The sequence below is a fragment of the Lissotriton helveticus genome, chromosome 4_1, assembly GCF_964261635.1.
Source record: "Lissotriton helveticus chromosome 4_1, aLisHel1.1, whole genome shotgun sequence".
Lineage (NCBI taxonomy): Eukaryota > Metazoa > Chordata > Amphibia > Caudata > Salamandridae > Lissotriton > Lissotriton helveticus.
In genome coordinates this window covers 63,450,718-63,477,973 of record NC_136063.1, presented here as the reverse complement: position 1 = coordinate 63,477,973, position 27,256 = coordinate 63,450,718, and the positions used below count along the sequence as shown (strand labels likewise).

General features: G+C 47.7%; 1 protein-coding gene across 1 annotated transcript in view; it reads right to left on the bottom strand.

Moving 5' to 3' along the window:
- Positions 1-581: 581 nt before the first annotated feature.
- Positions 582-27,256, bottom strand: part of LOC144828318 (C-type lectin domain family 2 member D-like) — a 99,529-nt gene continuing 72,854 nt past the window's right edge. The window contains exon 5 of the mRNA XM_078686408.1: positions 582-1,061. Within this exon, the coding sequence (XP_078542534.1) occupies positions 947-1,061 (115 nt within the window). The 3' untranslated portion in view covers positions 582-946. The remainder of the gene's footprint in view (positions 1,062-27,256) is intronic.

Sequence of the window (27,256 nt, the reverse complement as noted above, 5' to 3'; positions counted from 1 at the left end):
AGGGTCCCAAGGCGCTTCGACCGCTGCGAAACCCTTCCTGGCTTCCCTGAGAGATGGTCCCTTAATGGGTATCTCCAGGGTGAGACCAGGCATCCCCGGCGGTCTGGTGGGGCCGTTAGTGAAGATGAGGCAAGCTAATGCCCAGAGTTGCCGAGTGTGAACGCTGATCAGAGTGGGCACCGAGGCGAGAGAATTATCGAGTCCGCTGACCCTGGTCCAGAAACCTGCCGCGCCGGGAATCGAACCCTGGTCCCGGGCCGTCCTCTGCTCTCGGGTCTGCCGCCTCTAACCAGTGAGCCACACTACTTCACGGTAAGCTGCAACATTTGTTTTATTGGGGCCCTGATGCATTTGTAGCCCGTACTTCTATACTTTGGGAACGAGTCTCCCTTGTTGTCATTAGTGCGTCAGTTGAAAAGGCCTGTCACTGTCCTCAGGTGTTAAGCTGCTATTGAGGATGTGACATCTCTGCCAAGCAAGACCATGTTTTAAAATGGCAAAATAATACAGCCACAGAACGCGACATTCTAAACCACATACTTTGCCTTTTCTTGCTACATAATTTGGTTCAAACCCTCTGGTTCATCATTGCTGCAGGATTTGCATGTCCTTTATTTTGACTTTTTCAGTTGCAATCACATTGTACATTGTGTATCCTCATTTATCAATTTTGCAAATATTAGGCAGAAAAGTGGATGTGATGAAGCAGAAATCTAAGCATGGGCAGGAAATCACTAACAATGAAGGGGGACATCGGAGGCGTCCTAGAGAGGCAAATGAGGAGATGCTTCTTTAGGACTAAGAACCTGTGAAGGGTAATCGCAAGATTTCTGGCCTCCAAGGACAGAGTGATGAATGAAGGAAGGAGAAAGGGAACATAAGCATGTGTTTGTCAGGGGGTTCTTGATTTAGTTTTGATGATGTGTGTCGATGTCTCCTTGATCCACTAGGATTTGTAGGGCTCCTTCGTACAGATCCAGTTTCTTGGCAGCCCACACCGAGACAGCGAGATGGTGGGTGACTGGATGAAGGCGCACTCCCCGGACGCCTCTACTCCAAGCCTGAAAAACAGAACAGTGTCATCAGATTCTCACTGCACTGGACACATTTTTATAGTCACAAAGCTACCAATGTCTGGGAGGAAAGGCCACGGTGAACCGCAATGAGGCATGCTCAACAAACCAGAAAAGACCAGAATCGAACACTAACAATGTCACTTCCGCTTCCATGCCATTTCTATGAAGAAATAAAAAAAAAAACAGTACATCTGTACAGGTGAAAAACGGACTGTCACAGAGGTACATGTATTTCTGTTTGTCCATGAAAACTCTTTGCAAGACGTAGCCACTGGAAGTTTTAAGAGATGATGTACAAACATTCTTGACCGAGTTGCTGTTACTTTGCAGCATGAATGCCTAATAATATACAAGCAGCTTGGGTTACTCGACTTTGCACTGTGTCTGGTTTATTCATCCACGTGCACTTTAATCGCATGTTATATATAAGGGCCACTACCTTCCGATTTGTAATAACTGGAAACATACACAAAACTGAGTATAACATTTGTTTGAGCAATGGGTCAAAATCTAAACTAAGAGCTGCAGTTTGAAAATAACGCCATGGCACTCAAACTGAACACGTTCCGATAATATACTTTTAAAGATAATGGAAAGTCTAGATAACTGTTACTGGAGGATAGCATAACATTACAGCAATAGTGGGGCTAAGTAAACAAAAACTACATCCCCCAGCATCCTTTAAGCGTGGTGGCCAATCAGAACAGACTCGTAAGTGTCCACTGTAGTCTTGGGCTTTGTTATTTACCTGCAGCAATAGAACAAGCATTTGCAATGCAATAGGTCTCGCATTTACGCAAGTTTAAGCTATTGACATTGTAAATGACAATGCCTTTTATTTATGTTTTAAAAACCAAAACATAAATAAACGGCATTGTCATTAAAATGCCAATAGATCAAACTTGTGTAAATGCGAGACCTATTGCACTGCAAATGCTTGTTTGTTTTCCCGCAAGTCCGCAGATTGGTTTGAATGCACATTGCACCTGACAGGCAGTATAAATGAGGATGATCACTTCAGACTACGATCATGAAGCACCGGGTGCAACCGAGGGAATGAAAGGCTCAAAATAAGGATAGCTGTGACGTGAGGGCCTGGGTGCTGTTTCACTGTGAAGCAGGTTTCAGCAGCGTTACAAATATACAACGGGCCCTATTGCAAACAAGGGAATACTTTTTTTAAGGCACAGAGTGATTAAGTGATTTGCCCAGAATCACAGGATGTTGAGACGACGCAGAGAATCAAACCTGGTTCCCCAGGCCCTTAATCGCCAGCTCTGGCCATTATGCCACATTCTCTCCCAGCACAGGAAGCCTTCGGACCAAACATGACCATCAACAGCAGCTGTCCATGCCACAAACGCAAAAGTAAAAGCCCTTTTATAGTAAAAATACTGCCTGGATGCTGATGTGGAGAACTCGAAGGCGGGAGGAGGCAATTAAAAGCCGCAATATACAAGCGGTTTTAACTGCTTAACAGAAATAAGATGTGGATTCAGATTACGAAATTACACTAAAGTCGACCACCTAACCTTACATAAACAAGCACCACCAGGATTGCACACAAGTCACGAGCCACTAAGTGATGCAAATGTGCGCCCCTGCCTTTGCGTGAAATCCCGGCGCCAAATGAAAACAGTCGCAACCAAGGGACAGAGGGTGAACAGTAAGTATGGGCCGAAAATTCGTTCCGCTAGCGGAATTTGCGGATTTTCCGCAATTTTGCGATCCGCGAATCTCGCGAAATTGCGGTAAAATCAGCGGATCCGCGAGCGGGAAGAATATTTTCCAGGAAGCACTTACAGGGTTACAGCAGGTGCCCAAGTTGAAGCTAATTTCTTTGTAACCAAAATGGTTACAAATAAATTAACTTCAACTTGGGTACCTGCTGTAACCCTGTAAGTGCTTCCTGAGTGGCGCCGAAGCAGGGTCAGAGAATAGTTACAAGTATGGCACAATGCCCCTGTCACAAAAATTAAACCGCAACAGGAAGCACTTACAGATAAGGAAGCAGGTGCTGGACTTGAAGCTCAAATTCAGTAACATATTAACCAGCCCAAATTAATTTGTCTCGGTTGAGGCTGGCTGGGCAGGTGTGCTTTCTCCCCATAATCTACAGTGGTGAACCAGAGGGTGCTGTGTTGAACCAGAGGGTGGTAGTGGTGAACCAGAGGGTGGCAGTGGTGAACCAGAGGGTGGCAGTGGTGAACCAGAGGGTGGCAGTGGTGAACCAGAGGGTGGCGTGATGAACCAAAGGGTGGCAGTGGTGATTCAGAGGGTAACAGTGATGAACCAGAGGGTGGCAGTGGTGAACCAGAGGGTGGCAGTGGTGAAGCAGTGGTGAACCAGAGGGTGCTGTGATGAACCAGAGGGTGACAGTGATGAACCAGAGGGTGGCAGTGATGAACCAGAGGGTGGCAGTGATGAACCAGAGGGTGGCAGTGATGAACCAGAGGGTGACAGTGATGAACCAGAGGGTGACAGTGATGAACCAGAGGGTGACAGTGATGAACCAGAGGGTGACAGTGATGAACCAGAAGGGTGACAGTGATGAACCAGAAGGGTGACAGTGATGAACCAGAAGGGTGACAGTGATGAACCAGAGGGTGGCAGTGGTGAACCAGAGGGTGGCAGTGGTGAACCAGAGGGTGGCAGTGGTGAACCAGAGGGTGGCAGTGGTGAACCAGAGGGTGGCAGTGGTGAACCAGAGGGTGGCAGTGGTGAACCAGAGGGTGGCAGTGGTGAACCAGAGGGTGGCAGTGGTGAATCAGGGGGTGGCAGTGGTGAACCAGAGGGTGACAGTGGTGAACCAGAGGGTGGCAGTGATGAACCAGAGGGTGGCAGTGATGAACCAGAGGGTGGCAGTGATGAACCAGAGGGTGGCAGTGATGAACCAGAGGGTGGCAGTGGTGAACCAGAGGGTGGCAGTGGTGAACCAGAGGGTGGCAGTGATGAACCAGAGGGTGCAGTGGTGAACCAGAGGGTGCAGTGGTGAACCAGAGGGTGACAGTGGTGAACCAGAGGGTGGTAGTGGTGAACCAGAGCGTGGCAGTGGTGAACCAGAGGGTGGCAGTGGTGAACCAGAGGGTGGCAGTGGTGAACCAGAGGGTGGCAGTGATGAACCAGAGGGTGGCAGTGGTGAAGCAGTGAACCAGAGGGTGCAGTGGTGAACCAGAGGGTGGCAGTGGTGAACCAGAGGGTGGCAGTGGTGAACCAGAGGGTGGCAGTGATGAACCAGAGGGTGGCAGTGGTGAAGCAGTGGTGAACCAGAGGGTGCTGTGATGAACCAGAGGGTGACAGTGATGAACCAGAGGGTGACAGTGATGAACCAGAGGGTGACAGTGATGAACCAGAGGGTGGCAGTGGTGAAGCAGTGAACCAGAGGGTGCAGTGGTGAACCAGAGGGTGGCAGTGGTGAACCAGAGGGTGGCAGTGGTGAACCAGAGGGTGGCAGTGGTGAACCAGAGGGTGGCAGTGATGAACCAGAGGGTGGCAGTGGTGAAGCAGTGGTGAACCAGAGGGTGCTGTGATGAACCAGAGGGTGACAGTGATGAACCAGAGGGTGACAGTGATGAACCAGAGGGTGACAGTGATGAACCAGAGGGTGACAGTGATGAACCAGAGGGTGACAGTGATGAACCAGAGGGTGACAGTGATGAACCAGAGGGTGACAGTGATGAACCAGAGGGTGACAGTGATGAACCAGAGGGTGACAGTGATGAACCAGAGGGTGGCAGTGATGAACCAGAGGGTGGCAGTGGTGAACCAGAGGGTGGCAGTGGTGAACCAGAGGGTGGCAGTGGTGAACCAGAGTGTGGCAGTGGTGAACCAGAGGGTGACAGTGGTGAACCAGAGGGTGACAGTGGTGAACCAGAGGGTGGCAGTGGTGAACCAGAGGGTGGCGCTGCTAAACTGCCCGGGAGCCCTGTGGGTGTGAGCCCCCGTGCTGCTGAACTTCCCTGGAGCCCTCTCAGTGTGACGTGCTCAATTGCCTGGGTGCCCTCTGGGTGTGAGCACACATTGTGCTAAGTGCCCCCCTGCCCCCAGTACATATATACCTGTACCGCACAGCACCATTATGCTCTTGCACCATGAAGTCTGGTGCCTGGATGCTCCTGATCCGTGTAGGTGGTTCCACCGTCTGGTGCAGTCAAAATGTAAAGTCATAACTTGATACACAGCACCAATAAACATGTGTCTCCCCTGGCACCGGTATGCGCATGTACCAGGCGTGCAGCACCCGCATGCCAGTGCACCCTACTGCCCAGCGCCAGCATATGCCTGTACAGGGCAGTTTAGTATGAGATGGGACATTGTCCAGCAGCAGCAGCTGCATGCGCCTGTACCCACTGAGCAGGATCAGAATGGATTTGCACCAACACGCGCAGCAGAGCTATCTTGGACATCTGAAGGATTCTGGGGTCCTGTGCCAAACGTATTTTTGCATCCATGAGTTTCCCGAGCGCCATCCCCGTGTAGCTCCTGTGACCAGGAGGCTGCTTTCTCCTCATCTGCTGCTCTGCTCGGTCTCTGACCCTTTATAAACAAGATGCATTTGAACTCACATAGAAGCCCCGCCCGTTTGGCCCCATCCACCACACACTAGCAGAATGAAACATCTTCCCGCCCGTCCCCACTATAATGGCCAGCTCACTCAAGGGACCTCAGCGCCTTTTGGCGCGCTGGCAAAGTTACAGGCACACGTGGTCACATATTTGTGCAAATGGCACAAAAATCCGCGAGTTTGCGGGAAAATTCGCGAATTCGCAGATTTTTTTGACATTTCGTGCGAATTCGCGCACCGCGAATGATCCCAACTCAGAGGGATCGAAACGCCCATACTTAGTGAACAGCACCATGGTTCCATGGGCAAAACATGAAACTCCCTTGAAAGGGATGCATGTTGCTGATTGAGCCCCGGGTGGGTGCGTGTGTGTCCAGAGTGGTCCTGGAGGGTGTGCATGGGGCACACACTTACTTGCCAATACACAATGATAAATCCTCTTAAGCATTACGCAAACGTGACGTTTTTCGCGTAACCATGACCAGTGACGTCAGCAGGTACCACGGCGCAGTGCTTGCAGCTGGCGCCAGCGCAGCCTACAGGTTTCCGTGCAGAGTTGCCCACATCTCATCATAAATGTGGCATGTGAACGGTTCCAATGCAGATCGCATGAAGATACTCGGGCCCTTCGACTCAGCAGCAGCTTCCAGCAGCAGGGCCGGCGCTAGGCATGGGCAGCATGGGCAGCTGTCCAGGGCCCCCGTAGCTGCTGGCAGCCTTGGGGCCTCGCGCCTTTAAGGACTCCAGAGTTCCGAGGCCCAGGGGGCCCCCTAAGAGATTACATTTCTTCTTTTTTTTATCAGTCTCCCCTGCAGTTCTCTCTCTGTGGGCCTAATGGCTGCATCTGCATGTCGATGACAGTGATTAAAAAGTTAATTGAAGTTCCCTTGCCTGGGAAGTGCGCCCTGCCCCTGTATGAATGAAAGGCAGAATATCCTGCTGGCGCAGAGCAAAAGAATAGCGGCGCATCACAATGGAAACTCCTCACTAGGACAAGTGGAAAGGGAGCAGGGGGTGAATAACAGGGTTAAGATAAACAGAATAAAGTGGGGAGTGGGGGGGGTGGAGCAGATAGGTGTGAGTATGGCAACTAGACAAGAGGTGCATGCAGAGGAGCAGTATCAGCATGCAAAAGTGGATGGAACAGAGTTTAAAGTCTGCTGGGTTACTCGAGTCTTAGACCTGGTATTAAATTAATATGGACTTTGAAAAGGGGCCTTAACTTTTCCTGCAAAAACATTAATCTAGTGTCTGCAAAACAAATGAAAGTTCAGAAAAGCAGGTGATGAGACGGGCTGCTCTCCATTTTTGCAGTCATCCTCAGAGTGAAAACACAAATCTTAACTCTGCAGCAGCACAACTCTCTGCTGCCTTTAATGCAACTTCAACAACACTCGGTATAGTTCTTTCACAGTCTCATCATGTCAGAACTGGAGCATTTTCGATATTATATACAAGGAAGCCATAGATGTTGCTTATTTATCGTATGCAACTGATAATCACTGACAAAGCCAATAGTACTGGCATGTTATAGGTGTAATTTTACTTGTTGTAATATTTATCTGGAGGCAATGACAGAAGCAGCAAAATACCAGGTCGGCGGCGCACTATGCTAAGTACAGATTTATATAGCTTACACTTTTTTAAGCGACTGCCTTAACTACATTAGCCATGCCCCTTTGAAAGACCCCCCTAGTTTTTTCATCCCACTTAAAGTCCTGCTGTCAGGTCAGTATGTTGGCCATTTTTTTGGCTAGTTGTTGACCTGCTTTATGGTCAGGTGAGCCAGTTTTTACTATTGATTTTCATGATATTAAAGCTTTTATTGCCTGCAGAAAACTAAAATCAGTGTTGTGAGAAGTTGGCCTGATATGCAGTGCTCACTATTCTAGTGATCACTATGTATCAGTCCAAACAACCCTTATTGATGATTGGTTGTAAGTCAACCTTATAGACCAGCTATTCTAGTAGCATGGATACGAGCAGTCTAAGGCTAAGACTCTAGAGGGCGTGTTAAGCCAGCTGTTTTACCATCACATTACCCCTTGAACACCCAGTGAAAGGACACCACACAAGTTGTTATGAAAATAAACAGTGTATTTATTTATAACAAGACTACCCTGGCTCTTTATGAGACAGGGAGCTAAGCACACAACAAAACTCTTATAAAAATACTTCAAGTCGCACAATTTACACAAATGCCTGAGGGGCACGAAAAACCATATACTACAAAAGTGGAATGCGAATTACTAGCAGGTAAGTAACGATTCTCAGAGGCTTTGGGATCGCTAGGGCTGGACTACTGAACCTTTAGATTACTAGCAGGAGGCCTAGGGAACTCGGGTGCAGAGTGTGCACTCTCACGCGGGATGCGGGACAAAGTCTATGGAAACTAGAATTCACAAAGTTAGTGTTCTCGGGCGAACCCGACTAGGTAGGTCAAAAACGAAAGTGGATCTGGACCCTTGGATAGTGAGGCTATGCTGGGGAACCGAAATGCCGAAGTTACCTAGCCCAGGGGCTGCAGCTGCATAGGTCTGAAAAGACGTCGGGATTCTCCGTTGACGAACCAGGAGCCTGAAGGAAAGGAGTTGCTGGCAGGCGACCAGTGAAGATTGTTCGGGTGATCCAAGCCTGGATCGAAGATAGATGACACCTGAAAGCAGAGGGGACCAAGTTCGTGACTACTAGCCAGTAGTCAGGTGGCACCAGGAGGGCACCGGATGGTAGTCACCTCGACTAGGTGAGTGGGCGGCGCTGGGCTCTGTAGTCTCACGGACCAGGAGGCGTTGTCGGCGACCAGGATGGAGGTACGAGCTGTCCCACGATGGATGATGCTCTCGACGTCGCTGGACCCAGGATTGGGGCAACAAGTCTTGGCAAATTCAAGCCCACGCAGTGGACCTAAAATGGCGTCTGGAGTGGACCAGGAGGGTCCGGGGTGCTCCTCTCTTGGAAGGGAGCAAGGGCCAGTCTGGAGCAACCAGACCAGCAACAGTGATGTCGTCGGGCGTCGTTAAGAAGGCCACAAGCCAGCGGGCTAGTAGCCAAACAACGCGGTGAGCAGCAAAAAGCAGAAGGGCCCCACGCAGATCGTGGAGATGCTGGGAGGCTGAACTTCGGTGCTGGGGCTGCTCAGGGTTGGGGCTTCTCGGACCCCAAAGCACTCACCAGAGGATCCCTCGGCGGTCGTGCTGGAAAGAAGTCGTGCAGTCTTGAAGATGGCCGGTCCCTCGAGGTCTCGTCGCACCCACGGTTCTCAGCTTAGCTGTAGAGGTGGGTAGAGGTCAGAGGTGCCAGGGAAGCCGGTTCTCGTCGAGCTGGGCAGTCAGATTCCGGAGGAAGGACTTGCAGCAGACCGCAGTGTTCTTAAGATGGTGCCTGCGGATGCAGGGTGACTACTCCTTAGCCACAAGGGAGAATCTTGAAGAAGAAATCTTGATGTCCTTTCGTAGAAAGTCGTGTCTTGATTCCAAAGATGATCTGATTTGGAAGGGGGCCTGCTCCTACCTTTATCTTGGAAAAGGGGGCTGGCACGTGACTAAGTCCTGCCCTATGGGTGGGACCAGGAGGGGGGTGGTTACACCCCTCTCCTTTGGCGGGCTTTCCCCAGCTCAGGGGCTGGTGTGCCCCTGGAACTGGTTCAAGCCGGCCTATGCACAGTGAGCACCGGGGTGCCACTTGCAGTCACCTTCCTCTGTAGCCCTGCCTACCTGGAATACACAAAACCCTGTCTGGGACGGTGCTGGCACCGCCCCTGGCAGGAAACCCTTTGTCCTTGCCTCCTGCTCTGGGAGGACTCCCAGCAGCAGGAGGGCAGACTTGTGTCTCGGTGGCAGCATCCATTTTGTGGATGCTAAGGCTCTGTCTGACTTTAACCGGGGTTACAGGTTACATCCATGTCGTGTCCCTCTAGAAGGGTGGAATGCTAACCCCGTCGCCAGAATTGGCGAGGGGTTAGTATTCCAATTTGTATGACACCTTACTCGACATGTTTTGATAAAGCGATACCAGAGTTGGCATATAACCGCGAGGATTATAATGCACTTAAGAGTATATGGTATGCGATATCATGGAAACGGCTAAGGGATGGATCCCGAAAGCCGCAGACAGGCTCAGCTCATGCCAGAGCACTATTTCACACGATTCCAAGCACTCTGCCTTCAGGATTGTCAAGGCCTGCCATAGGAGTGACTGATAGGAGATCTGTGTGTCCATTTTAGGGTTAGATATAGGTATACTATATCTAAAGCAAAGGGTGATTACACCACCTTGCCCCAGCTGTCGTGCAGCCAGTTGTGTCAGATTTGGATGGCCAGCCAGAGGTGGCATAATACATGCTGCAGCCCCTGGGTACACCTATACCCTGGGTACCTAAGGTACACTGTACAGGGACCGATAAGGTGACTCAGTATCCAATTAGATATGTACCTAAGGTACATGGAATCCATTTTACAGAGAGAGCAGTAGGCCTGGGGTCCTGAATAGCAGGGCCCCAGGTCAACTAAGTCAGAAAACCAGCAAAACACCAGGCAAAAAGTTGGGGGCAACCATAGTCAGGGATCTACCTTCCTACATAACCCCCCCCCCCCCAAACGAAAGGAGATAAGGCTATCCTTGCCAGGTAAGCCTATATTGCCTGAGTGGCCATATAAGGAAGTACCAGCACTGGCATGGTTACCCCCTATCTCATGGTCCACTAAGCAATCCCTCACCCTAAGGGTATCTGAGGGTCTCCACCATAGGGAATCTCTACCTGTGGTGTGTTTTGGCAAAGGAAAAGGCTGGTGCTGAAATGGAGTACTGAAGTGAGGCTCCACTAATTTTGGGCTCAGCTTCCTCCAATCATTTTCCACCATAGAGGCCTTTCTTTCCAAGACTGAGTTGTTTTGGGCTCTCAGGGTCAACCTCTGGCTACCTACAGCTGGAGGTTGGGTCCCTCTGTTTGGCTTACTGGAGGGACAGGTCAGGTTTGGGGCCCTTAGGTCCCAGGTCTGGCTGTGCCCAACAGTGTCCATCTGTGGGAGGTCCCTAACTAAATTTAAGGGGGATCCCTCAGGAGTTGGTTTTATTTTCACTTGGCTAGGACTACTAGCTTCAGTGCCCTTAATCTGCTGATTGGAGGGTTCTTTTGGACAGGGGGCCCTTTGGGGTCCAACACTGGCCGCCCTGACCTCTACAGCCCTGGGCTGACTGAGGCAGGGTAGAGAGGGGCAGGTTACCTGCTCCAGACTGGGTCCCACCTTGGAAGGGTCCACTGACATCAGGGGTTCTGCCAGGCTAGGCCTGACTACCTCTGTGGCAGTTTCTTCACAAGGGGTCAGATCAGTTCCCTGAGGAGGCTGACCCTTTCCTAAAGTCTGGTGGGAGGGAGATTTCTCTTCCTCCTCAATGCTCTCTGTCTGAGTGGAGTGATCCATAGTTTCAGGCTTCACAACACTATCATCTGTCTGAGTTTGAGCTGTGGCCATCACAACTCTCCCGACCTTTTCAGGAGGGGGCTCAGTTTGGGTATGGGCTGTGACCATCACAGCCTTGACAACCTGTTCTGTGAAGGAAGTTGTCTGAGATTGGGCTGTGACTGGCACAGCCCTCCTGACCTGTTCAGGGAGGATATCTTGGACTGGGGCTGTGGCTATCACTGCCCCACTAACCTTACCATGGATGTTTACCATTTTAGAATGGGTTTCTTGCTCTACTTCAGCCCAGGCTGAGAGCTCTAAATCATTCCCCAGTAGGCAATCTACAGGCAAGTTTGGTGACACTGCCACTCTCTTGTGGCCAGTGACACCTCCCCAGCTGAGATTGACCACTGCCATGGGATGATCTCTCTGTACTCCATCAATATTGGTCACCTGGTATGTGGCACCAGGTAAAAGTTGCCTTGAGGGGACTAGACTCTCAGTCACCATAGTGATGCTAGCCCCTGTATCTCTATAGGCCTCAACTTTTATACCATTGATGAGGGGCTCCTGTCTGTACTTGCCCAAAGTGTTGGGACAAGTTGTGAAGTTGGCAAACCCCATGCCAGTCTCACAGACAAGAGTATCTAAGTTTGGGGACCTGGTTAGGCCAGAGTCCCCAGGAACTCCCAAAGTAAATGCACCCAAATTCTTGGGGGCACTCCCACCACCTGGGGGATTACTACTAGTAGTAACAGGAGGTTTGGGAATGTTACTTGGGGGTATGTTCTCCTTATTGTTATTCTTTGGGCAACTGCTGTCAGTTTTCAAATGACCCACCTGTTTACAGGGATAACAATAAGGTTTCTTTTGGTTATTAGAAGGATTCTGGGACCCACCCCCCTCAGAGGATTTTTGGGGCCCTGATGTGGTTTGATCTGCAGATTTATTCCCACCCTTCTCTTGAGGCTTGGTTGATTCCTTTTTCTGGTCACCACCTTGGTTCTTGGGCCTAATCCTGGTTCTGACCCATTTGTCTGCCCTCTTACCCAATTCTTGTGGAGAGGTCAGATCAGAGTCTACCAGGTGCTGGTGTAATAACTGGTTCTGACAATTATTTAAGACTTGCTCTCTCATAATAAGATTATACAATCCTGTGAAGTCAGTAACCTTGCTCCCCAGTAGCCAGCCTTCCAAAGCCTTAGTGGCACAATCAACAAAGTCAGCCCAATCCTGAGACTGAGTTTTCTGGGTATCCCTGAACAGCAACCTGTACTGCTCAGTGGTTAAGCCAAACCCATCAACCAGTGTATTTTTCAGGACTTGGTAATTGTTAGCATCCTCCACTCTTGTAGTGAGGAGCTTATCTCTACCTTTGCCATCAAAGGAGCGCCACAGTATAGCTGCCCACTGACTTTGGGGAATGCCCTGCACAGTGCAGGCCCTCTCCAAAGCAGCCATCCATTTCTGGATGTCATCCCCTTGCTTAAAGGGGGGCACTATTTTTGTCAGGTGTTTAGTGTCTAAACCCTTCTCTCTATCTCTTGGGAGATTGCTGCCACCAGTGGGAGCTAACCCACTCATCTGCTGCTCTCTAGCAAAGGCAAGCTTCTCTTTGGCCAGGGCAAGTTCTTCCCTTTCAATCCTCAGAGTAGCCTGCCTCATCCTAGCTTCATGCTCCCTTCTCTGAGGGGAAGTCAATCTCCTCTGGGGAGAGTTCCTTCTCCTCTGAGAAGAGGCATTAGAGTGCAGAGATCTATTGGAGTCCCTTGAAAGAGATCTATCTCTCCTAACTCCAAGGTTAGGCCTACTTAGGGTCAGTACTGGGGGTCCCCCAGATCCTAGCCCAAGCAAGTCTATGTTGGCCCTAGTTAGCCTTCTGACTACCTCAAGACCTTTGTCTACCTCATCCCCAGAGAGCTCCTCAGGGTCCTCCTCCTCAACTGCATTTACAGTGTTGTGGAGGTCTGGATCACCAAGGTGCCCTTCTAAGGCTGGCATATTCCCATCTCCCTGAGATGCTTTCCTAGCATCATAAGTCTCTAAGAGACCCAACAGAAAGGGAGTGGTGGGGTTAGCCCCCTGTTTCAATTTCCTGGAGGTACACAAGTGTCTCAACTCCTGGAAATTGAGAGCTGCATATCTTGAGTTGACCTGTGGAGGGTCAATAACCACAAGGGGAGTCTCTGAAGACTCTCCATGGGTAGACATGCTTTTCTAGTGAGGTGTAAGTGGTGCACTTACCTACACTATATGTTTACCTACTGATCCCTTGCTAGAGTTGTAGTTTAGGGTGTGCTAGGCCCTAGGGGCTACAACAGCTGGTTCAGTAGAACTCAGAGTATTCTAAGCTAAGTTATATGTACCTTTAGTACTTATGTGATCTTTCACAAGATATTCTTAGGATATGTGTGGTAAAACAACAGCAAGCTCAAATCCCAACCGCTGCTCACCAATGTGAGAAGTTGGCCTGATATGCAGTGCTCACTATTCTAGTGATCACTATGTATCAGTCCAAACAACCCTTATTGATGATTGGTTGTAAGTCAACCTTATAGACCAGCTATCCTAGTAGCATGGATACGAGCAGTCTAAGGCTAAGACTCTAGAGGGTGTGTTAAGCCAGCTGTTTTACCATCACATTACCCCTTGAACACCCAGTGAAAGGACACCACACAAGTTGTTATGAAAATAAACAGTGTATTTATTTATAACAAGACTACCCTGGCTCTTTATGAGACAGGGAGCTAAGCACACAACAAAACTCTTATAAAAATACTTCAAGTCGCACAATTTACACAAATGCCCGAGGGGCACGAAAAACCATATACTACAAAAGTGGAATGCGAATTACTAGCAGGTAAGTAACGATTCTCAGAGGCTTTGGGATCGCTAGGGCTGGACTACTGAACCTTTAGATTACTAGCAGGAGGCCTAGGGAACTCGGGTGCAGAGTGTGCACTCTCACGCGGGATGCGGGACAAAGTCTATGGAAACTAGAATTCACAAAGTTAGTGTTCTCGGGCGAACCCGACTAGGTAGGTCAAAAACGAAAGTGGATCTGGACCCTTGGATAGTGAGGCTATGCTGAGGCACCGAAATGCCGAAGTTACCTAGCCCAGGGGCTGCAGCTGCATAGGTCTGAAAAGACGTCGGGATTCTCTGTTGACGAACCAGGAGCCTGAAGGAAAGGAGTTGCTGGCAGGCGACCAGTGAAGATTGTTTGGGTGATCCAAGCCTGGATCGAAGATAGATGACACCTGAAAGCAGAGGGGACCAAGTTTGTGACTACTAGCCAGTAGTCAGGTGGCACCAGGAGGGCACCGGATGGTAGTCACCTCGACTAGGTGAGTGGGCGGCGCTGGGCTCTGTAGTCTCACGGACCAGGAGGCGTTGTCGGCGACCAGGATGGAGGTACGAGCTGTCCCACGATGGATGATGCTCTCGACGTCGCTGGACCCAGGATTGGGGCAACAAGTCTTGGCAAATTCAAGCCCACGCGGTGGACCTAAAATGGCGTCTGGAGTGGACCAGGAGGGTCCGGGGTGCTCCTCTCTTGGAAGGGAGCAAGGGCCAGTCTGGAGCAACCAGACCAGCAACAGTGATGTTGTCGGGCGTCGTTAAGAAGGCCACAAGCCAGCAGGCTAGTAGCCAAACAACGCGGTGAGCAGCAAAAAGCAGAAGGGCCCCACGCAGATCGTGGAGATGCTGGGAGGCTGAACTTCGGTGCTGGGGCTGCTCAGGGTCGGGGCTTCTCGGACCCAAAAGCACTCACCAGAGGATCCCTCGGCGGTCGTGCTGGAAAGAAGTCGTGCAGTCTTGAAGATGGCCGGTCCCTCGAGGTCTCCTCGCACCCACGGTTCTCAGCTTAGCTGTAGAGGTGGGTAGAGGTCAGAGGTGCCAGGGAAGCCGGTTCTCGTCGAGCTGGGCAGTCAGATTCCGGAGGAAGGACTTGCAGAAGACCGCAGTGTTCTTAAGATGGTGCCTGCGGATGCAGGGTGACTACTCCTTAGTCACAAGGGAGAATCTTGAAGAAGAAATCTTGATGTCCTTTCGTAGAAAGTCGTGTCTTGATTCCAAAGATGATCTGATTTGGAAGGGGGCCTGCTCCTACCTTTATCTTGGAAAAGGGGGCTGGCACGCGACTAAGTCCTGCCCTATGGGTGGGACTAGGAGGGGGGTGGTTACACCCCTCTCCTTTGGCGGGCTTTCCCCAGCTCAGGGGCTGGTGTGCCCCTGGAACTGGTTCAAGCCGGCCTATGCACAGTGAGCACCGGGGTGCCACTTGCAGTCACCTTCCTCTGTAGCCCTATCTACCTGGAATACACAAAACCCTGTCTGGGACGGTGCTGGCACCGCCCCTGGCAGGAAACCCTTTGTCCTTGCCTCCTGCTCTGGGAGGACTCCCAGCAGCAGGAGGGCAGACTTGTGTCTCAGTGGCAGCATCCATTTTGTGGAGCTGAGGCTCTGTCTGACTTTAACCGGGGTTACAGGTTACATCCATGTTGTGTCCCTCTAGAAGGGTGGAATGCTAACCCCGTCGCCAGAATTGGCGAGGGGTTAGTATTCCAATTCGTATGACACCTTACTCGACATGTTTTGATAAAGCGATACCAGAGTTGGCATATAACCGCGAGGATTATAATGCACTTAAGAGTATATGGTATGCGATATCATGGAAACGGCTAAGGGATGGATCCCGAAAGCCGCAGACAGGCTCAGCTCATGCCAGAGCACTATCTCACACGATTCCAAGCACTCTGCCTTCAGGATTGTCAAGGCCTGCCATAGGAGTGACTGATAGGAGATCTGTGTGTCCATTTTAGGGTTAGATATAGGTATACTATATCTAAAGCAAAGGGTGAGTACACCACCTTGCCCCAGCTGTCAAGCAGCCAGTTGTGTCAGATTTGGATGGCCAGCCAGGGGTGGCATAATACATGCTGCAGCCCCTGGTAGGCCCTGGGTACACCTATACCCTGGGTACCTAAGGTACACTGTACAGGGACTGATAAGGTGACTCAGTATCCAATTAGATATGTACCTAAGGTACATGGAATCCATTTTACAGAGAGAGCAGTAGGCCTGGGGTCCTGAATAGCAGGGCCCCAGGTCAACTAAGTCAGAAAACCAGCAAAACACCAGGCAAAAAGTTGGGGGCAACCATAGTCAGGGATCTACCTTCCTACAAGTGCAGTCTTCCATACCTTACAAAAAACTTATACAGCAGGGCTTTACAAGTTTAAAACTGCCCTAGTTTGCAAACATGAGACACTTTTCTAACTAACTCACTAATGGGGGCCCCTTTTATTTTGGTACTGGGGCCTACTTTCTTTCCCAGTCTGATGCTTCATGTTAGGCAGGGCCACTGGAATAATGAGATTGTGCAGCGATTTCTGCACAATTATGCATTTGACGCATTTGCCACATAATCCATCATCGGATTATGCCGCATAATTTGCATTTTCATGCCGCATAATTTACTCACCCTGCCACATAATTCCAGTGGTCCTTATGTTAGGGTAAAACAATGCAGTGATTTTGTTCCTGTTTATATTTCACATGCTTTAATTAATCTTGCTTTCCTCAAGAGGGCTAGCTATTTTCAGCATGTGTGTTTCTGTATTTCATTTCACAGCATATTACTCTTGGATGATGCACCCTTTGTACTGTCGCCTCCAGGTGTTTATAACAGGCTACAGTTGAGCACTTCGGAGTTGAGGATGAAGGCAGGACAACTTTCACATTATGCCTGTCTGTGGGTCAAAAAGGTGTTCAGGTTACATGATCATTCAAAATATGGCCTCTCTGCAGAGCACAAAGAGCAATGGTCCTGCATTCCATTTGTGATTGTATGCAAATGTGTGTGAAAGAGCTACTTATTGGTCAACGCAAAAAGGTGAAAAGAAAATAATTTATTGTTGTTGCTCATTTAGCTTAAACAGCTAACAACCATTGACAAAACCCAGTCAAGGGTGTGCAGTTTGGTTTAATTTTAATTATAAAAAAAAACAAAAAAACTTTCTTTAGCCGGCCCGATCCGATTCCGCGTGGTCTCTGCTTAGGGGCCTCACATATTCCTATTCTGCCTGGGGCCCCACATATCCTAGGACCGGCCCTGTCCAGCAGAACTCGGACTCCAGCAGCAATCAGTGCTCATTGTTAGGTGGACAAACCTGAGAAAGGCTGAACACTTCTGACTTCTGCAGACAAAGCTTCATAACGCAGAAAAGGACACATTCCTCTGAGCAGAGCTGGCTGTGCGTGTCCCCTGAATACAAGTTATTTAAAGTGACCCCCTCACAGGAGGTCCGGGGTGAGCTGGGATGTCACACAGATGATATAAATGCAGGTCGTCTGACCCGTCAGTCCACAGGTGGGGGCGCTTATGAAGCCCCTCATTCAGGATGCTTTGGTGTCAGCAGCGCCTCTCTCTCTGCCCCCTGCAGGGCTGTCAGCTAGAAATGGAGAGCTTGCTTGACAGCGCAGCCCCCAGCAAGGATGGAAGCCCCGTGGCGAGGGGAGGGGTCAAAGGAGCAGCCGGCAGTGTAGGGTGGACATCATTGGGCCTGGTGCAAGGAAAATAGCACCAATTTTCAGTGTTAAATGACGCCAGGGATCTCAGACCGGTGCCACTGCACCTGCTGCACAAATAGAAGTTAGGCCTCTGGGCCCACGTTTCTGCTCTCCGTTTGAGTGCACTGAAGAGGTGACATAAGGAAACAGCCGTTTGTGCTCTCTGCCTCCTGAGATATGTGAATTAGTAGGTGCAACTCAGCTCTTCATCCTAGTGAGGTCGGTAAAAATGCATCCCTGAGCAAGACAGCGCACATTATTTTTGAAGATGAATTTTACATATGAGGACTTAGAAGTAGCCTGGCTTGCGCAGGCGCTATAGAGGATCAAAATTCATAAAATTAAAGAACGAAATCTGACCTCCTTGTGAGGCCTGCAGTAGCTCCTTTTAGCGGCATATTTATATAATCTTTATTAAAAGCGGTTCTCCTTTCAAAGAGGCGATGGCACCTTTTGTGTCTGACTACCCGCCTGTGTTTCCCGTGCCCAGAGCCGGGTGCCAGGAGAGGACATCTCCGCTGTAAACAAACATCCCCTTGCATTGTTCGAGGGCATTGTGCGTGAAAGAGTCAGAAGAACTATCTGCGCTTTGATCCGCAGCCACTGAAGCTCAGCGGGCTACTGCACCTGCTGCTGCATTCTGCTTGCGATCTCCCTGTCGCTGCGTCTACGCTCAGGCGCAGCCTTTCATCTTCCAGTGGTTGATGAAAGTATGGCTAGTGGGCTGCGAAAGGGTAATGTTGCTACTGGCAGTGCTTCGACGCTACTGCGCTCATTAAAACGCGATCCATTGGCCAAGGTTCGTCCCATCAACAGCCAGCACTAAAGCAACGAAAACCTCTTCTGCAAACAGTACCCGACAGTGGCGAGAAGATATAAGCTTGGTTTGCAAACTAACAACATTGTGATTTTGTAAATGTGTGCGGACAGTTCAGCTGCTCCGCAGCACAGCGCACGTTTGATGGAGGTGCGTGACACATTAACACGCCTCCTGCATTGGAGTGTGTGTACCTTCAATAATGCGCCAACGCACCCCGTTTCAACGACTTCGTAGCGCTTTACGCAAGTTGACACAGCCGAGTTTATTATTTAAGGTGGATATCTGGAGCACTGAACTCTCCGAATTCTGCAAGGTTAAGTACAAAGAAAGCGATTATAGTTTGCACAGGATCACACGGTTTGTTCAAGTGGACGAATTAGGATCTGAGGCAATGCAGTCTTGCACAGAAATCGACCACTTTTCAACTGATATACAACTGTCTGTCTCTCAACTGTCTCTGAAATCACAGACGGGCATCTCAGCCGATACCTGACCACACCACACAGTACGTGTGTAAAAAGAAAGTTTTTGAAGAAAATCCTGTTAATATAGCGCCTAGACAGACGCATCGGTGCGGTACAGACCCTACACAGATGCACGAGGGCACTTAGAAATTACCAAAATCCATCTGATGATGTTCACAAACCACCATGATTTTGCTTATTTCTCTTTTTATTTCGATTTACAAGTTCTGTGTTTATTTATTGCTTGATGTCTATCACACATTGTTTTACTTACATTCATTATTTGCATACAATGTTACGTTTTATGAATTGTCATGCTCCATTCCCCCTTTTATTTTGTTTTCTTTTTTTCCTTCCTTGCTATTTCTTTTTTCATGATTTAGCTATAGGTGTTTATTGATTCCGTTTTATTATACCTCCTTAAATGACATTTGTATATCTCTTATGCCTCTCGTTGATCGACTGTATTACATTTTGTATTTATGCTATGTTTTTGGTTTCAATAAACTTGAACTTAAAAAACAAAAAAAAAAACAACAAAAAAAAAAGAATCTTCCTGCGGTACATTTTGGGGTGAGGGGAAACAGTGCACCGTAACTCCGAGTTCCTCATGTAAGTATGTATAGAAAGATCAGCAGGGGGCAGGAGCGGAGGAAGGGCACACAGTGGGACAGCGGGATGCGCCGGGAAAGGATGCCTGGCGGAGTGGAATGAGTGTCGTTTCAAAGAGATGGTCTCAGGACTGTCAGTCAGTGCGCAAATACGCGCCTAGGAGGGACGACGCCGGAGCTCGCACAGTTACATCTTAGACCACTTACAAGCCTGCACAACAAATATTCATTTAGTCTCAAAAAAAGGACGACAAAATGAACTAAGAGAACTCTGTCTGAGGAAATCTACTATGTGTGTATATAGAGATAACTCTAATCACTATTATATACAGTAGACCGTTGTGCTCTCTACCATTCCTTCGTGACTCTTAGTGTATATCCATTTGTATCCCTTCCCTATGTATATAGAGATAACTCTAATCACTAGTATATGCGTAGACCTTTGTACTCTCTACCATTCCTATGTGACTCTTAGAGTATATCCATCCGTATCCCTTCCTTATGTATATAGAGATAACTCTAATCACTGGTATATGCAGTAGACCGCTGTGCTCTCTACCATTCCTATGTGACTCTTAGAGTATATCCATCCGTATCCCTTCCCTATGTATATAGAGATAACTCTAATCACTAGTATATGCAGTAGACCTTTGTACTCTCTACCATTCCTATGTGACTCTTAGAGTATATCCATCCGTATCCCTTCCTTATGTATATAGAGATAACTCTAATCACTGGTATATGCAGTAGACCGCTGTGCTCTCTACCATTCCTATGTGACTCTTAGAGTATATCCATCCGTATCCCTTCCTTATGTATATAGAGATAACTCTAATCACTGGTATATGCAGTAGACCTTTGTACTCTCTACCATTCCTATGTGACTCTTAGAGTATATCCATCCGTATCCCTTCCTTATGTATATAGAGATAACTCTAATCACTGGTATATGCAGTAGACCGCTGTGCTCTCTACCATTCCTATGTGACTCTTAGAGTATATCCATCCGTATCCCTTCCCTATGTATATAGAGATAACTCTAATCACTAGTATATGCAGTAGACCTTTGTACTCTCTACCATTCCTATGTGACTCTTAGAGTATATCCATCCGTATCCCTTCCTTATGTATATAGAGATAACTCTAATCACTGGTATATGCAGTAGACCGCTGTGCTCTCTACCATTCCTATGTGACTCTTAGAGTATATCCATCCGTATCCCTTCCCTATGTATATAGAGATAACTCTAATCACTAGTATATGCAGTAGACCTTTGTACTCTCTACCATTCCTATGTGACTCTTAGAGTATATCCATTCGTATCCCTTCCCTATGTATATAGAGATAACTCTAATCACTAGTATATGCAGTAGAGTGTTGTACTCTCTACCATTCCTATGTGACTCTTAGAGTATATCCATTTGTATCCCTTCCTTATGTATATAGAGATAACTCTAATCACTAGTATATGCAGTAGACCTTTGTACTCTCTACCATTCCTATGTGACTCTTAGAGTATATCCATCCTTATCCCTTCCCTATGTATATAGAGATAACTCTAATCACTAGTATATGCAGTAGAGTGTTGTACTCTCTACCATTCCTATGTGACTCTTAGAGTATATCCATTCGTATCCCATCCCTATGAATATAGAGATAACTCTAATCACTAGTATATGCAGTAGAGTGTTGTACTCTCTACCATTCCTTCGTGACTCTTAGAGTATATCCATTCGTATCCCTTCCCTATGTATATAGAGATAACTCTAATCACTAGTATATGCAGTAGAGTGTTGTACTCTCTACCATTCCTTCGTGACTCTTAGAGTATATCCATTTGTATCCCTTCCTTATGTATATAGAGATAACTCTAATCACTAGTATATGCAGTAGAGTGTTGTACTCTCTACCATTCCTATGTGACTCTTAGAGTATATCCATTCGTATCCCTTCCCTATGTATATAGAGATAACTCTAATCACTAGTATATGCAGTAGAGTGTTGTACTCTCTACCATTCCTTCGTGACTCTTAGAGTATATCCATTTGTATCCCTTCCTTATGTATATAGAGATAACTCTAATCACTAGTATATGCAGTAGACCTTTGTACTCTCTACCATTCCTATGTGACTCTTAGAGTATATCCATCCTTATCCCTTCCCTATGTATATAGAGATAACTCTAATCACTAGTATATGCAGTAGAGTGTTGTACTCTCTACCATTCCTTCGTGACTCTTAGAGTATATCCATTTGTATCCCTTCCTTATGTATATAGAGATAACTCTAATCACTAGTATATGCAGTAGACCTTTGTACTCTCTACCATTCCTATGTGACTCTTAGAGTATATCCATCCGTATCCCTTCCCTATGTATATAGAGATAACTCTAATCACTAGTATATGCAGTAGAGTGTTGTACTCTCTACCATTCCTATGTGACTCTTAGAGTATATCCATTCGTATCCCATCCCTATGAATATAGAGATAACTCTAATCACTAGTATATGCAGTAGAGTGTTGTACTCTCTACCATTCCTTCGTGACTCTTAGAGTATATCCATTCGTATCTCCTCCTTGTGTGACTTTACATCTTGTACATTTGCAATTTTTCCCGCGTGTATCCTCTTTTTAACGCATGTAATCCTAAATGCTTATGTTTTCCAACTGGTGCTTTTGTAAAGCGCTCTGACACCTTCGGGTAAAGTTCGCGCTATAGAAAATCGCATAAATAAATAAATAAAATGAACTTTTCCAGCTCGTTTCACCACACGACCAATAAAACGTTCATTAAACGCAGACTTACCCAAAAGGACTAACAAGGAGACGGCATGCAACTTTTCATCAACTTTTCATGACAAAGACATCTTCCGCATGCGAGTGGCAAGGACAGAGAAAACTCTCGATCGGGTTATGTTGTCCCTGATCTCTGCTTCACTGCTTCAGCCCACGCCTCTACGAGACCTAAACACGCTGGGTAAGAGAAGAGTCAATGTACATGCTTTGCGTCATACTGCCACCTGCTGGATAGTCTAGGAATAATGTATCTATGTATTTGTTACCGGTGTTGACCAAAACTCTTATTATATGTGAGTAAAGAGCTCCCCCTGCTGGGCAAGCCTGTTGTCGCACACACGCGGTGCATTGACTTCAGCAGTGCTACTGGCTGCAGGGGGATAGGGTTTAAGTGTGAGAGGTTGCAAACAATAATCCATACATTGACTGCACGTGTCCGCAGTAATCCAGGGGAGTGCATGCGCGGCGGGCACAGCTTTAGGGGTGACACATTGACAATGAAAGCTGGAGAGGCTTCTTCCCTCTACCCTGCTTACTATAATATAGCATGTATCATGAATATAGTATATTTAATATACTATACATATCCATTCAGCAATCCTGCATGCATTATTAGATGTACTAATGCACTGCCTTTACCCTGGGTGTAAAAGACAACATATGTGGAATCTTCAAACTCTGCAGCCAGGGGCAGCCTTAGGCAGGTGCAAGCTGTGCACCTGCACAGGGCCGCCAAACCCCAGGGGCCGCCACGCCAATATATATCCTTAATGTAATAATCCTCTGAGGATGGATACATATTTGCGTGGCGGCCCCTGGCAGGGATTTTTTTGCAGACTCCGGCTCTGTTCCACTTCAACGTTTTATTAAAACACCTTCCTGAGCTCCGGGGGGCTCCGGGGGGCTCCGCACCGCCCGGACCCCCTCTTCTGGGGCCCCCTACCTACGCTCCCTGTCCAGGGCCGCCATGAGCCTAGAGCCGCCCCTGCTGCAGCGCCCTTTTTGGTTTCGGACCAGGGACAAAGAAAGGCAAGGAGACTTCCCCCGAAAATACACTCTAGATACATGTACATGGCCAGCAGTGGTTTACCAGTAAATGTGGTTGTTGCACTGTGAGAGCCTGGATTTCACTAACCCAGAGGAAGAGGTGATGGAAATAAAGAATAGTTATTCAGTCGGTGGTCAGCAATAGGCAAAATGGCGCTCTAAGGTCTATCACAAGTACAAATCAGTTATGGTGGGTAATCTGGCAGGGTGCATAAGGTAGGGAAAAACAACCAGATCCCCACGTGTGTGGCCAGCAGACCACTTATGGTATGGTATGGTATATATATATATATATATATATATATATATATATATATATATATATATATATATATATATATATATATATTTATATATACACACACAAATCCTCTGCACACGTTCAAAAGTAAATACATAAAGTTACATAAAATATCACAATGATGCTCGTCTTTATATTGTCAGATGTCTTTAATTCAAGATCTTTAAGCCTTCTTAACCAAAACACGTGTTTCGTCGCTGTCGCAGACTGCTGATTTGCACGGCGAACAGGCAACGGCCTGGAGATCCGAAGGGCTCTACCTAATACTGCCGGATGGGGCAGCTCTTCTAAAAGAAACTCCCTTACATTTGGAAGCATATTTAGCTTTCCCGACACAAGACAAATTAGTCTACCTCTCCAGAAGCAGAACTTATAGGAACCTCTTCTGGGTTGGAATTATCACCAGAACTGAGAGGCTACTTGACACTGACCTCAGCCCTGAAGAAGTCGCGGGGTAATTCCCTGTAACAGGGATGAAACAAATGTTGGCTAAGAAGGCTTAAAGATCTTGAATTAAAGACATCTGAAAATAAAAAGACAAGCATCATTGTGATATTTTATATAACTTTATGTATTTACTTTTAAAGTGTGCAGAGGATTTGTATGTAAGACAAAGAAACCCAAGGTGTCAAGTGGTGAATGGAATGGTCTACAATGGCTCGAACGCGCACCATGTTTAAGGTCCAGAGAATGGCGAGGTGTAGTGGGATATCACTCACGCTTCCGTCTATTGTCTGCTTAATATGGATAGGTGACACAACCCTGGAAAGAAACTTAGGGTTGGTCCTAAGGACGACCCTGTTTGCATGAACACGGACAAAGGCTTTTGTAAAGTGAGAGCCTGGAGATCACGGATGCGTCTTAGTGAGGTGTTCGCTGTAAGAAAAGCTACTTTCCAAGAGAGGAACAGCAAAGGGCAAGAATGTAGCGGCTCAAATATGGAACCCGAGAGTCTTGCAAGAACTCTGTTAACGTTCCAGAGAGGGGTGGGTGGTGCTCGGGGTGGGATAACCCTTTTAAGGCCTCCCATGAAACCTTTAATGATTGGAATTATAAAAAGGTTGAATAATGCTCCCTTTTATGCAGGAATAGCAGCAAGATGTATTTGTAAGGGAACAGACATCGACTTGGACGGATGGTTTGGGGATCTAAATGCTTGGAACTGTATTATGGGCAAAGTTTCCCACTTTGTGCCACAGCAGGCTCGAGCAGTAGGCCTGACAACTTCTTTTAAGATATCCATACATTCTTGAGGTAGACTTAGATAAGCAAACTGCCAAATTACTGCACTGAGTTTCCTGGGGTCTGGATGTCTGATCCTTGTCAGCTTCTGAGTGAGAAGGACCAGGCTATGGGGAAGCTTCTCATGAGGAATAACAGACAACTCGAGTAGCACTGGGAACCATGGTTGCCTGGCCCACGCAGGTGCTACCAGGATAAGATTGACGGAGGTTTGCTGTAGCTTCCTTACGTTTAGGAAAAGCGTAGGCCAATTTATCCATAGGTCTTTGCCCATGGGGTGTGGGTGGGGAAAGCTATGCTATTTTGCATTTTAGTAGGTGGCAAACAGGTCTATTTGTGGAGACCCTAACATCAGAAGTACTGCAGAAGGACTTGGGTGTAAAGTGTCCACTTATGGGCTTGTGGATGTGCCCTGCTGAGCAGTTCTGCAAAGCCATTGTCCACTTGTGCTCTGCCAGGAGGTTTATTCGAAACTTAATTGCCTAGTGCCAAATGTTTTGAGCCAGTGCTGGAAGCTGTTGTAAATGAGTCCCACTCTGTTACTGTGAGTAATACCTGGGGGTAATGTGGTCTCTTTTTACTAGCACTACTTTGCCATGAATGTCCTGACAGAGGGTTTTGAGAGCTTGGCTGTTGATATAGAACCCCTGTTGCTAGGGTGACCACAGACCATGGATGTGAGAGAAGTGCACCCAGCCAAAGAGGGATGCCTCCATGGTTCATGGGATCCACGTAGGGCCTGCCCTGCACCAGATTGCTGCCACTCCACCACTGCAGAGCGCGATGGGTACTGGCCTTTACCAACACTGGATCCCCCAAGTGGCCCTCTGCTTGTGACCGTTGTGTGGAGAGGCGCGTCCTGCAATGGGCGAATGTGGAATCTTGACACGGGGAACTACGAGCAAGAAAGAAGCCCTCATCCCTAGGAGGCGCATCACTGCGCTGACTAGAAGATTAATGTTTTACTGAACAAGAGGTCGCAGTTGCTGGAAATCTAGCACTCTTGCATGGTTGGGGTATCTTTTGCCGATAATGGCATAGAGAACTGATGCTAGAAAGGACTGAATCTGTAGGGATTAGAGGTGAGACTTGGTGGCACTTACTGTAAATCCCAAACTGTGGAGCAGGAAGATGGCAGATGCCGCCCGCCTGCACTCTTGGTCAACCAATCTACTGAATAGAGGAAGACACAGGTGCCTCCCCTTCTGAGGTGAGTGACTACGACTGTTATGAAATTTTGTGAACAGTCTTTGGACTGTGGTAACCCAGAAAAAAGGAAAATGCTACTTACCAGTATGCATCTGTTCTTGGCATGTAAAGCTGCAGAGTTGTACACTATGCTTTAGATCGCCACCTGGTGTTGGGCTCGGATGATTGCAGGTTGTTGTCTTGGAAGAAGTCTTTGTAGTCACGAGATAGGTGACTCCTCCCTTGGACAATACTGGGCATGGGCATCGGCTCCATCCTTAGATTGTTTTTCGCCATGATGGGAAATGATGGAGCTAGTATAAGTAAAGAGAAAGGATGTCCATGCGTGTGCATCTAAGTAAGATGAAAAGCTGGAACGGATACAAGTCGTGGGGAGGCAGGAGGGCGTGTACAACTCTGCAGCTCTACATGCCAAGAACAGATGCATACTGGTAAGTAGCATTTTCCGTTCGAGGCATAGGAGCTGCAGATTGTACACTTAGCAACGATTGTGCAGCAGTGTCTCCCGTAGCGGTGGTCAGCTGTGTCTGTTGCAGTAGTTTGCAAGAGAGTTCTAAGGACAGCCTGGCCTACTGCAGCATGCTGTTTGGCTTGCACATCAACACAATAGTGTTTGGTGAATGTGTGTGGTGTAGACCATGTTGCTGCCTTGCCTATGTCCTCTAGGGGTATGTTTCCTAAGAAAGCCATAGAGGCTCCTAGTTTGCGAGTGGAGTGTGCTCTAGGAGGAACTGTTAATGTACGTTTAGCTTTAATATAGCATATTTGTATACACTTTACAATCCACCTTGCAATCCCACCCTTTGAGATGGGGTTGCCTTTGTGTGGAGGAGAGAAAGATACAAACAGTTGTTTTGTCTTTCGAAAGGATTTAGTTCTATCTATATAGTATAGGAGAGCCCTCTTAACATCTAATGTGTGTAAAGCCCTTTCCGCTACAGAGTCTGGGTTTTGGAAAAACACCGGTAACTCTACGGATTGATTTAGGTGAAAAGGAGAGATAACCTTTGGAAGAAATTTTGGATTAGATCTACGAACCACTTTGTTAGGATGTATTTGAAAAAATGGTTCTTGTATAGTGAAAGCTTGTATCTCACTTACTCTTCTGAGAGAAGTAATGGCAACAAGGAAAGCCGTTTTCCATGT